Source organism: Puntigrus tetrazona, unplaced genomic scaffold, assembly GCF_018831695.1.
Source record: "Puntigrus tetrazona isolate hp1 unplaced genomic scaffold, ASM1883169v1 S000000233, whole genome shotgun sequence".
Classification (NCBI taxonomy): domain Eukaryota; kingdom Metazoa; phylum Chordata; class Actinopteri; order Cypriniformes; family Cyprinidae; genus Puntigrus; species Puntigrus tetrazona.
In genome coordinates this window covers 145,001-158,088 of record NW_025047901.1, presented here as the reverse complement: position 1 = coordinate 158,088, position 13,088 = coordinate 145,001, and the positions used below count along the sequence as shown (strand labels likewise).

Here is a 13,088-nt window from a genome sequence, read left to right as displayed (position 1 = left end):
TAATAAACCGTTAGCAGCATAACGTTTCCATTCATAGTATAAGAAGGTACTTAAATCAATTTTTAAATTAAAGCGTTGGCTTGTTTTTAAAATGTTTTGTAATGGTGTAGGCTATCTACTGCCAATAAATCTAAACTGGAAAAAAATGAATAAATGCCTGCTTTTTTTAGCCACCTGACAAGTCCCGGGTCACCTGATCACTCTGTGCTCTGATTGGTGAAAGCGTTTTACAAGCGTTCTGCCATTGGTCGGCTGAGCCGTCCATAACGTTCAGTCATCGCGGGATAAGGGCGGGGATTGTAGTAATACGAGCTGGTGTAAAACCTCCTTTCTTTCCATTCGAGCTGTCAATCAAATTACTGATGTCAGTGTTTCGTGTGGAAAATTGGAAATAGAGTAAACGAGTAGAATGGCACGAAGCGTTTGTTACTAAAATAGGACTAGCTGGGTGTAAACAATACTTATATATTCACTGCACTTCTTAAATTCACTGCCTGCTAAGTATTTTCAGTATCATTATTTAGGTGTAAAATGTACACATCCCTGCTGACGCCGGCTAGCGCTGACACGCGATATATGTTACTTTTCTCAGCGCGGATAAGGTTGGACCAATCAGAGTCGTTTATGATTACTAGGTGTTTTTTCTTTTTAAAGATAGCGAGGGCTTTACGTTTTAATATGCGTGCCATCGATACGTCCTTGAGAATAGCTTATGTGGAATATCACACTTTTAAGTTTTCGTATGTTTGCATCAAACCCAAAAGGTTAAAATCGAGATTTGAATGCCGTGCGAGGCAGCAGCGGTTTTTGGGCCACCGAGCGCCCCCTACAGAAACAAAGACTCCTCAACAAGCTCCAGCTGGAAATATCTGCTGTCTGGAAAAGAGAAGGAGGAGTGGATGAAAGGAGGAGGAGTGGAGGAGAGGAAAAAACCAAAACACTCGGTGCTGTTCGCCATGTTGTGTTCAGGACACGCGAGAGAATATATGGACGCCTCCGAGGGTTTATTTCAGCGGATTCACGGCATTTCAACACAGAGAAATGGAGCCGAGACCGTCTCTTCTCGTCTGATCTGATCCGGGATCACTCGCACGAAAAACGCGCTTCAGAGGCGCGTTAGGATTTTACGGAGGAATACGGTTTATCCGACGCTGTAAAACGCAGTATTTATTTGATTCGTTTTAGTTGCTGTGTGTTTAAACCCCGAGCTGGATTTACATTCGCGTGCTCCTGAACGAAGATCGCGCCTCTGATTACCTAAATCAGATTTATTCAAAGCATTTTTCTAAAAGAACCAGAAGATCATATCGGGATGTTTTTGAACTTGACTGAACCATGAATAGGAATTTTCCCCGTGCATATGGCGATGAGCTCGAAACGATCGCTGTTTCTGTGTGAGCCTCGCGCGATCGATGCTGATCGATATTAGTGCATAAGTTTCAGGACCCGCCGCTGTCACTTTCTAATGCAGTATGATTGTATTAATGTTTGATATCTCATCTATGCAAACGGAAACGCGGGCTCTGACCTCCAGGCTGAGGATTTGTCAAATCTCTCAAACGCTAAACCTCTCTTGCAGACTTACACATTGATCCGGACCTGTTTGCTCACAAATAAATGCTTTTGGCAATATTAAAACATTAATTTTAGAGGGAGCGGATTATCAGCTTGGGTGTCGGTGGGATTTATTGCAGTACAAGAATCTGCACCGAAAATGAGGACAGACACCAAACTGGCCTTGGCCATATTCCTCGTATCCTGTTCATCAGGTGGGTAGAGGTTTCTGCGTTACATCCAGTCTGATTTCATGTCTTAAACTGCAGCCTGTTGACCCCGGCGCTGGTCGAGGATTATGAGTAACTCGGATTAATTTAAAGCTTTTGCCAGTGACACAATGAGCTGCTTGTTACAGCCGCGTGTTGACGTGCGTTACGCGTTACAGGATTGCGATGCGGTAACACTTTATTTGAAGGTGTCCCTGTTACGCACGTCGCATGTACTCACTTTCATAACGCGTGATTACACGCAGGTAACCCGAACCATGTTACCCAAAGTACATGTGATGTTACACTGTAACGAGGACATCTTAAAATAAAGTGTAACCTCTGATGTTTGTCATGTGCTGCACTGAAGTCCAGTATGAATGCCTCCGTTTATGCTATAGAACAAGAGGATTTTTAGTTCGATTTTTATATATATATCCGGTAGGAATTTGAGCAAGATTTGAGAATGTTGTAAAAAGTGTTATTTTGAGCTATTGAATCAGATTCGTTACGATCGGTTACATATCTATCTATCTATCTATCTATCTATCTATCTATCATATACATATATACACACACATTCTATTCAAAAGTTGTTTTTTTGCACGTATTTGACTAAAAATCAGCAACATTTTGAAAGAATTACTAAAATAACAATTTTCTATGTAAATATATGTATTCATGTAACAAAGCTGAAGTATTCAGTGTCACATGATCCTTCAGAAGTCATTCTGATTTGCTGATTTGTTGCAAGAAATGCTTTAAGAAAAATGCCGTTGTGCTGCCAGTATTTTTATGGAAACTGATACGTTTGATTTTTTTTTTTTTTCAGAAAGTTTGAAAGAAGAGCAATTATTTGAATTAGAAATAGAAATCTTTTATAATATCGCCTTTACTGTCACTTTCGATGAATTTAATGCTTTTTGCGGTGAATAAAAGCATTATTGTTCTTATTTTCTTTTTTGATTACAAATCTCCAAAGGTTTATGCTATATAGTGTATGCTTTATGCATGTCCGTATAAACATGCTGTAATCATTGAAATGCATCAGTCCTTTAGTGCATGAGGAATCTGCATGGCATTGACATTTGACATCTGATGAATGAACAGTTCTTTGTGGATAGATTTGTCAATTTAAATGTGCAGAGTTTTCATATATTGCTTATTTAATCGTCTAATAATAATTCATTATTTTAGGTGGCAATCCTGTAAGTGATGATTCTTTCATGTAGGATACAGTAAACAAGTCCTTTTATTAACTTATTTATTCTGAACATCTTTTTTAGCACGTTGTGATTTTGTGACTGAATTGTTAGAATCTTGATTGTCATTGGCTTTTTTTTTTAACAAAGTGGGAGGAGCTTTTCTTCTGATCACACAAAACACCTTAGACCAAACTCTGGAGAGGTTTATTGTTTGCTGCTGTGTATGTAGAGACGGATAGATGGATAAAGAGTCTAGGCGATGAGAAGAACACAGTCTGGAGCAGATGAGCTGTGGGGTCACAGACGAGGGCAGTAACATTCTCTCATCAGTCTGGATTTGGTCAGATGCTCACTCAGATAAGACACTATAGCGGTCTTCTTAAAGAACGCTTCTCTGCTCAAGGTTACGGAGTCTGACGCAGAATAACTCTAATGCCATTAAAGACCAGTATGCTTTGTCTATCTGACGTGCAGCGCTGGAGTTTTTCACCAGTGTGTTTTTTACTGTGGTGTATACCCTGAGAAATGACCTTTTTTTTTTAAGGTTAAGTGTGTAATTCTTCTCAGTAGACTCGTCAAAATAAAGGTGCTTATGGTTCTTCGTTTTTGGTTCCACGAAGTACCATCTATTTCTGACTTTTTTTATAATCTTGAGAACCTTCTTTTGCCAGAAGGAACCGTCTTCTTCGTAAGTTAAAGTTGTTGTTTCTTTACGGAATTATTTATCCAAAAAGGTTCAGCTGATATGTTAACCAGTGTCTGATACTACTGTCATATATTTCTAAATGTGTCTAATATTAGTACAAATGACAAAACACTGGTTATAATTACTTCATTCGTAGACTGGAACTTTACTCGGATTGTTTAAAGCAGTCTGACAAGGGAAACCTGTCTGAAAACAGTCATTTGGTAAATCGTGTGACACGAGAAGTTATCAGAAGTGACAGGTGAAGGTGTTTACTAAACTCACACACACACACACACACACACACACACACACACACTCTCTCTCTCTCTCTCTCTCTCTCTCTCTCTTGCTCTCTCTCTCTCTCTCTCTCTCTCTCTCTCTCTCTCTCCTTGCTCAACCAGTCCTGAAGTAGGCCAAAGGTCTGCAGCAGCCCTCATCCTCTTTAGTATAAGCCTGTAGGGCTCACGTAGACTTATGCCAAGGTTACAGCCGCGAGCAAATCCCCGCACCGGCAAACCTCACGCACCGGCTCTAAGAGCAGCTCACCGCCGATCAAAGTCACTCTCAGGCGTCTCAAGATGATGCGGGAATCCCACAGGTCCTGCTCGTTTACTTTTGGGCAAAAAAGATGATTGAGAATACGATTTTTAAGTCAAGTCTACAACTGTAGAAACATAAAGCCTGTTTTAGAACCAGCATTTACTGTATTGCTTTCTTTCTCTTTTTGTTTTAATAAGAAACGTTTTTGGTGTATGTAGTATGTAACCACAGTATAAGTACACATCTGTATTTTTTATAACTACAGACGAGTAACAGACCTCAGAATGACAAGACTTTTTATTCACTTCACTAAATACTAGTGTAACAGGAGTTATATAATGATCTTTTGTAACAACAATAAAATAAGAGGAGCTAGATCTGGAGTTGGTGCACCACTAGCTAGTTTCTTATTTTTATGCGAATTTTGGAATATCTCATTAATAAAAAATACTCCATGTCGATCGGAAAAGTCAAGTAATTGAAGTCATATATGAAAATGATTTAATTCAGTGGCTTCTCCTATATTCCCAGTGATATTTAATGCCATGGTTTACCAGGAAGTGATGATTTTGTTCTCTTTGACTCGTTGGATGGAAATCGTGCTTTTTTTCACATGTTTTATGCGTTATTCAAATGTTTTTGCGCATACGTTTAATTGAAATCTTTGGATGGAAACACAGCTACTGTTAAGCCAGGGTTTTCCTCAGAAACTGTCCAATTAAAATATAAAGCGTAACGCTTTCTTCACACAAGAAAGTTCCTTGCCAAAACGCGTTGTTACCGTTCTGAGGGCTGTTACGTGTGTAGCTGTTGATACTTGTGTGCTTGACCTACATGAACTGAAACAAAAGCCAAACAAATGACATTTAAACAATACTTTCCTAAAACGGCTACAATAATAACTTAAAAAAGTTAGCGTTCAGAATTGTGACGTTATTCCATTATTGAACATTTAGCACATTTTCCTAGAAGTATTTTGCTTTTATTTCTTTACTGTAATGCTGCACAAAATGCTCTTACTTTTTATTACAGTGAGCATAAACGAAACGCACTTAATATCGTTGAGGATTTGAGAGTGTGGATGAGGTGTCTGCCGTTAGTCCTAGTCGTTTCTGTGAGCGTGGAGGCTCATCTGCAGCTCCAGATGGGCAGCCGTCTCTCAGCATGTGGGTGGCGTTGGTGGTTGCGTTCGAGACAGATGTGCCTCTCCGTCCAGCCGCTCTGGCTCCAGCGCGTCCGGAGCAGGAAGGCCAAACTCTGGGAACGCTCCTCTGGCAGACGGAGGACTTACAGACTCTGAAAGCATTTCATTTGATGAATCTGCAGAGAAACTGGAGAAGACAGACAGACCGAGAGAGAGAGAGAGAGAGAGAGAGAGAGATTCAGAAACTCTGTGTGTGTGTGTGTGTGTGTGTGTGTGTGTGTGTGTGTGTTCGAGAGAAGCTGTGAAGTGTTTGAATAGACTGAAAGTCGGAGCGAAGGGTAAAATATGATGCCGGTCGAGAGTCGTGCTGGTTTGTGAATGTAAATATGGGGGCAGTAAACCAGAAGCCTTCGAAGCCTCACATTCTGTTCTACTTATAATATCAGTCAAGGTTTCTTACGCTGAAAAGAGTCTTAAATATATTTTTTATTGCTCTTCTTCCCTCCTGACCCTTACAATAGAGGTGTTCAGTCATGACGTCAATTTACCAGCGAGCCCAGAAGACTAAATCAGCACGGCTTTCCTCAGGAATTTCCTCTGGCTCTTTAGAAGGAGGTCTAGGATTAATACCACTTTATTTGTTCTACAGCATCAACTAAACACACAAATGCCTCAGATACAAGACATGAAACCATTGTTTGCTTTACAAATGGACGTTTCTGCTTAAGCACAGCAACAGCTGTCCGATTTGAGAATATGGAAACTCACGTCTTAGTTTTAGTCCTTGTTAGCAGAAGGTTGTTTCAAAATTCTTATTTAAGGTCTACTTTTGTAATTTAAGATTGAAGTGAAGTGTCTTCAAGTAATTGCAGATCTCATAAAGTTTTTTTTTCTTTTCTTTTTTTTACATTTTGTGTTGGTCTTTTTGTTTGGTTTTTGCTTTTGTCTATATAGTTATTTATTTATTTATTTATTTATTTTTATTGATGTAGAAATCAACTAGCTGAATATTTTTTTATCTACATTTTATTCCAGTAAATGTTTATAGTGTTTTAAGTAAAGCACAAACACACACACACACACACACACACACACACACGCTACAATCACTCAGTCTCACACACACACACACACACACATATATATATCAGGCTCAAATTTTTTTGTTTTTTTTTTGTAATGTCTGTTAGCAATAGAAATCCTTTTCTTCACTGTTTGCTCCACTGAGGCTATTAAGTCCTAGATGTTTTCATGTTGCCAGCAGATGTAAGACTAGAGAATCAGAGACTTGTCTTACTGTATGTCTGTCAATCAAACCAAAAACGCAGATATGAGCTCAAAGGGGTGCACTTACTTTAGCCCATGTAACGTTTATATGCATTGCGTGTCTTGGAAAGTCCCCTTGTGAGCTAATCTAGTTTAACTTGGCATTGTGAGCCATTACTGACATGTATGACGGGTTTCTTGGAAGTCACCGTGCTGAACGTTTCACCAAATAAGGTCGAGTCGGTTGGTTGTGAGATTGCGATAGAAATCCGAACGCTGACTTACATTCACGTTTAAACAAATGCTTGCTCTATTCTCTGTTTGATTACATAATTTAAAAAAAACCCTTACATGTACTGCTTTGAGCTGAGACTTGTTATATATTGACGTATGCATATCATTGCTCTTTCATTGATTTCGATTGCTTCCATTGTCCTCATTTTGTAAATCGCTTTGCTTAAAAGCATCTGCTAAACGACTGAATGTAAATGTAAACATTGATTAAGAGACATGACATGCAAAGCAGTTCAAACAGATTAGCTAGATATTTGCTTTTTTAATGTTCATTTAAAATACGATTGATCAAAATTATTAAGTCATTTCGGACCATGGAACTAGAAATAGCCCTGTTTCCACTTATATTGTCTAAAATAAAATAATAAGTCAAACGAAACAAACTTGAAGAAGAAGAAATGAAATCCTGTGATCTTGTGCTGATGATCATATTGCATTTCAAAAGCATACCAATATTTAAAGTTTTAGGCAGCATTTGAGCCATTTAGATTAAAGTTGATATGTTTATTTCAGCGTAACACTTACAGTACAGTTTGCATTGCTTTAGTTCGTTCAGTCTCTCCATTGGACGCGCCGCTCTTCTTCTGCTCTCTGCAGATGATAAAGCGTTGCTCTCGTTTGTGTCCTCGGTTATTCCTGGGCTGTGAATGTGTGTGGGTTTTAGTGCTGATTGTACAGGATGCTCAGCGTTTGAGGCAGCGCATTGATTTTGTGTATTGGATTTGGCTCCCTGCGAGGTTTCTGCAGCAGTTCTTGTAAATCTGAGTGCCTCCTCCTGCATTGGGCCTGTGATTTACACGTCTGTCCCAGCAGGCCTGGTGTCCGGCGTCATTAGTTCATTACTGAGAGTACGAGCGCTTCATTCAGAGCGCTTCAGAGCCGCCGGAAGCGGCGCACAGCGACTGACACTAATGCAGACAAACCACATTCAAAATACAATTGTGGTGCACTGATACTAATAACGTCCACTTTCAGAATGCAAAGCAAAAAAAAAAAACTTTTTAAAATCTTTAAAGAAATGTCGTATAGTTTAAAAATTGAGTTAATGTTTTTATATTTAGTTTTATAAAATATAAAATGAAATATATATTTTAGTTTAATTTAATTTGCAAAAATATCTTTGTTTTAATTTAATAGACATGTTGCGTCTTTTAAAAATGATTTAATATTTATATCTTCATTTTACATTATGTATTATTCAATGCAATTTTACATAAATGTATTTTATTATTAAAAATATATATTACATGTAAATATAGTGTATCTCATCTGTTTCAGGTCTGTAGTTTGTGATCGATTGCTGTTGGCAGCGTATGGCTGAAGAACTGTATTGTGGGTAAATTTGAGCCAGATTAGGTGGTAAAAATGGCGTGTGTGTGTGTCCGTGTGTGTGTCCGTGTGTGTGTGTGTGTCTGTGTGTGTGTGTGTCACAGGAAGTGATCTGTGATTCTGTGCTGGAAATTACATACATATCAAGAGAAAGTGAGCAAATAGGAACTTTGTTTTGAGAAAAACAGATCATGTTAAATGGGTCTCGATTCCGGATAATCTGAATGATGTTCATTGAAATCATTTAGCGGTTAATTATAGATGGCTTTACAGCACAGACTGTGATTTTAATGGTTTGTTGATAGCTGATATGTTTTGACGTTTTGATCTGATGAATCTGCAGAGAAAGAGAATAAGAGACGCTAAATGAAACCGAAACTGTCAGAAAGCTCATGGATTATTTCTTTAAAGACGTTATGCAGTTCAGACAAAGTTTAATAGTTATTATATATATATATATATATATAGAAACGGCATCGAACTACATTAAAATAATTGTATCTGATAAAAATCTTGACGTTAGACTTAGTTCCAGTTAATAAACAATGATTGTTAAAGTTAAGTTTATTGTTGTTTTATTGAAGTTATTATCCTAAAAAGTGATTATCTTTGCACTTTAGTGATTTATTGTAGACCACACAGTGTATAATTACTGCTTTGTTAGTTAATGAGTGGTTGGGTGCCATCGCCCTCTGCTGGTGATAGTGTGTGTGCGTGTGTGTGTGTGTGTGTGTGTGTGTGTGTGTGCGTGTGTGTGTGTGTGTGTGTGTGTGTGTGTGTGTGTGTGTGTGTGTGTGTGCGTGTGTGTGTGTGTGTGTGTGTGTGCGTGTGTGTGCGTGTGCGTGTGTGTGATTTATTATTTTTGAAATGCTCCCAGTTTAATACTCATAGATTTATTATTTTTGAAATGCTCCCAGTTTAATACTCTTAGACGACTACAAGGCACTGTTCTCGTACGGTAATGCTGATGATTTAATGTTCACGTTCAGATTTCAAAAAGAAAACATTAAAGGGACTGATAAAAGCTTTGCATTGACTTCAGTGGAACGTGTCAGAGCGATGATTTTATCTTAATTGAGGCGATTAAGAGAAGACATACGACTCCTGACGAGAAGGCAGACGCGTGTTGAGACACCAGAAGGTTCCCGAGGCACAAACACAGCATTCAGAAACTCACACGTGACTCCAGAAGAATGAAAGTGACATTTAGGAAAGGAGAAATATTTCCACCGGCTGAAAGCCGAACGAGCTCGATAACATCGTGTGAGAGATCAGCGCCTGTCGCTCGTTTAATCCTGTGATTTATGAAAGCGAGTCGACTATTACTCTGAAAGCTGATAATTATTTGATAATCAGGCGTCTCTGCCCCGCGGCCGAGGAAGGCGTTTCATGTTTGTGTCTCAGCGACGCTCGCGTGGAGGAATTCTGTGAATGTTCAGTGGGCTGAAGTCAATGGAAATCTGTTCGGTGCGTTGAATTATTGAGAGAGGTCAAAGACGTCTGTCAGCAGAAATGTCCGATTGCTCCACGTCTCGCCTTTCTAGCATTCCTTCCCTTCAATGAGCTGTTGTGGATGAAATACAAGCCCTTGCCTCACACACACACACACACACACACACACACACACACCAGGCATTCCTGTGCATGCATGCTTTTCAAGAGTTTGGCGTCAGTACGATTGATACACAGCTCAACACTTGCATTCATTAAGCGTGCATTAAAGACGTTGAATATTAAAAGATTTCTGTTTCTGTTCTTTTGAACTTTTTATTCAACTATGACTAAAAAAAAATAAAATGCATCAAGGTTTTCGCCGAGAGAAAAAAAAAAAGTGCAGCTCAACACTGATAATAATCGAAAATGTTTTCTTGAGCAGCAAATCAGAATCATTTCTGGCGTATCATGTGAGGCTGAAGAGCGCTGAACATTCAGATCTGATCACAGAAATGAAACGCGTTTTACAGTATATTCACACTAAAACATCTCTTTGAAATTGTAGTAATGTTTCACACTGTTACTGTTTTTACTGTACTTTTGATCAAACTTTTGAACCGTGCATGTCTTGCAAACTGCAAAATACAAAATATTAGACATGTATGATTATACGGCCTTTAAAACGCCTCGATTTAGGCAGCGTTGCATGCAATCCCAGCATGCATTGTAACACACTCATTTTATTTTTTTTATGTTTTATTCGATTATTGTGTGTTCGTTTTTGAAACCAGATGCGAGGGGAGCTCTGCTGAACATGCTCAGCTCTGAAGTGAAAGAAAGCATTATATAGCATGTTGAATGTTTGTGCTGCACAAGCTCCAAATATGATATGATAAATTATTCATGCATTGATACACCGTAAAAAAAAAGGGTAGAAGCAATTTTCACTCACTTACAAATAATAACAAAAATGACATGCGAGATTAAACATGACACTTAGACTCTGTTTCATGCTCATCTTTGAAAGATCGTTTTTTACAGTGTACTGTATTTTAAGATTTGATATGCATTGAGCCAAATAGTCTCTTTCTCCTCAGGAGCCATTCTCGGCCACTCGGAGACGCAGGAGTGTGCGTTTTACAATGTGAGCTGGGAGAAGGACGGGACGAACCAGAGCGGGATCGAATCGTGCTACGGAGAGAAGGACAAGCGCCGGCACTGTTTCTCCACCTGGAAGAACCGCTCGGGAGCCATCGAGATGGTCAAGCAGGGCTGCTGGCTGGACGACGTCAACTGCTACGACAGGTTCGGCCAGGCGCCCGCTCACATGACTCCGATTGCTTGCGAACCGGTGGTGACACGTTATCTGTGTGCGTGTGTGTGTGCGTGTGTGTGCGTGCAGCAGCGAGTGTGTGGAGCACAAGGAGGATCCAGACGTCTTCTTCTGCTGCTGCGAGGGAAACATGTGCAACGAGAAGTTTCACTACAATCCAGTGATAATTGACCGTGAGTAACACGCACATATTCAGTGTGAAGCTGCTGGGAGAACAGGGAGGACAGGACGCAGTGTTCCCCGTGATATCTGCACGCTTTAAGACCGATTGCAGCGAAGCATACACCTTCACTTATATATCCATGTGAAATTGTTCGATTTCTAAAATATTCACTGCTCGTGACTTTAAGATGCACTAAATATATTTTAATTTCAGTTAAATCAAACCAAAAACATGCAGAAAAAAGCAATTCTAAAATATTATTGCAGTTGCTTTTATGTGAATATACTGTGATATACTTTTTATGTGATATACTGATTAACTGCTCAAGAAACATTTCTGATTATTACCCATGTTGAAAGCTGTTGTGCCGCACGATATTTTTAGTGAAACATCCATTTTATATTTCTCTCTCTCTAGCCACATCTAACCCCGTTCCTCCGAAGCCGGACTTGTTTCCCACGCTGCTCTACTCTCTGATTCCCGTCATGGCTGTAGCTGTGATTCTCATCATCTCGTTCTGGATGTACCGTCATCTGAAGCTGTCGTACCCGCCGCTGCTCGTACCGTCACAGGTACCTCATCTCAGTATCATCTTTATACCTGGAGAACGGGAGCATTTGTTTCCTTGTGTTTTTGTGCAACCCATTCATAACAACAGCAATCAGTTAGTCTCCCATCGGGCGGCAAATATTTCACTGCACTGTATTTTAGGACTTGTTTTGCACTGCAGTTTAAAACAAACATCTTCCGGTGGGCTCAGGAAAATAAACTTACTTCAAAAGAATTTTTCTGACCCTTATTTCTCCCAAGACAGTGTTAATTAAGTATCTATTTTTTTTTTTTTTTTTTTTTATGTCAATGTCAATTTTACTTGTATTTTCCAAAAAAAGAATAGTTTTTGTTTTTTTGGTAAAAAAACCCCAAAACAAATATATATATATATATATATATATATATATATATATATATATATATATATATATATATATATATATATATATATATATATATATATATATATATATATATATATATATATATATATATATATATATATATAAACAAGTAAAATAAACTACATAAAAGAATATATATACATTTTTTATATAATATAAAAATAAAAACTATATATATGTAAAAAAAAAAAAAAAAATATATATATATATATATATATATATATACTTTTTTGTTATTTTAATTATTTTATTTTAAATGAAATTGAGATAAAAATAAAAAAAGTTTTTATATATATATATATATATATATATATATATATATATATATATATATATATATAAACAAGTAAAAAAATGATATATATATATATATATATATATATATATATATATATATATATATATATATATATATATATATATATATTTGTTTTTTTTTTTTTTTTTTTTTTTTGTAATTTGCACTGGGAAAACTAGACAAAATGACAAAACGAGGAAAAGTGTTTCTCTAGCTTGTTTCTCATTCCAGAGCGATTGATCATTTTTCAAATCAATATTATTCGTTCTTATTAGAGACATTTGTACAACAGAAAGAATAAATCTGTTAATTTGAAGGATTCATGTCGTCCCAGAGATCTCTATAAAATTCGTAATGTTGTGTAAGTTGTGATCGGTCCATTTTGAGCAGGTCTGAGATTTAGTTGGTTCATTACAACACGAGTCACAGACACACATCGGCGTTCAGAGCTCGTTCTTCCTCACGTCCCAGCACTAGTGTGCTAGAAACAGTAAAACCCCTCTGTTCCTCTCTTGCTAGCATGCCTTTCATATCATGATAGAGGTAAGCGCTTCATTCACTCTCCCATCATGCCCTGCTGAAGCTTTAGTTCTCACCCTTCCTGAGTTTGCGCTGCGCTCGCCGTGGTCTGCACTGGCCTCTTTATTCATTCATTTCCAGTGTGCATGGATTAAT

At 38.0% G+C, this 13,088-nt stretch overlaps 1 protein-coding gene across 2 annotated transcripts in view; it reads left to right on the top strand.

Moving 5' to 3' along the window:
* The first annotated feature begins 925 nt into the window (after positions 1-925).
* Positions 926-13,088, top strand: part of acvr2ab (activin A receptor type 2Ab) — a 22,541-nt gene continuing 10,378 nt past the window's right edge. Inside the window, exons 1-4 of one of the 2 annotated variants that reach the window (XM_043230829.1) lie at positions 926-1,769; positions 10,761-10,968; positions 11,069-11,169; positions 11,577-11,731. In XM_043230829.1, coding sequence (XP_043086764.1) covers positions 1,715-1,769; positions 10,761-10,968; positions 11,069-11,169; positions 11,577-11,731 — 519 coding nt within the window. In that variant the 5' untranslated portion in view covers positions 926-1,714. Of the gene's footprint in view, positions 1,770-10,760; positions 10,969-11,065; positions 11,170-11,576; positions 11,732-13,088 lie in introns of both variants that reach the window. The other variant, XM_043230828.1, reaches the window with a different exon arrangement.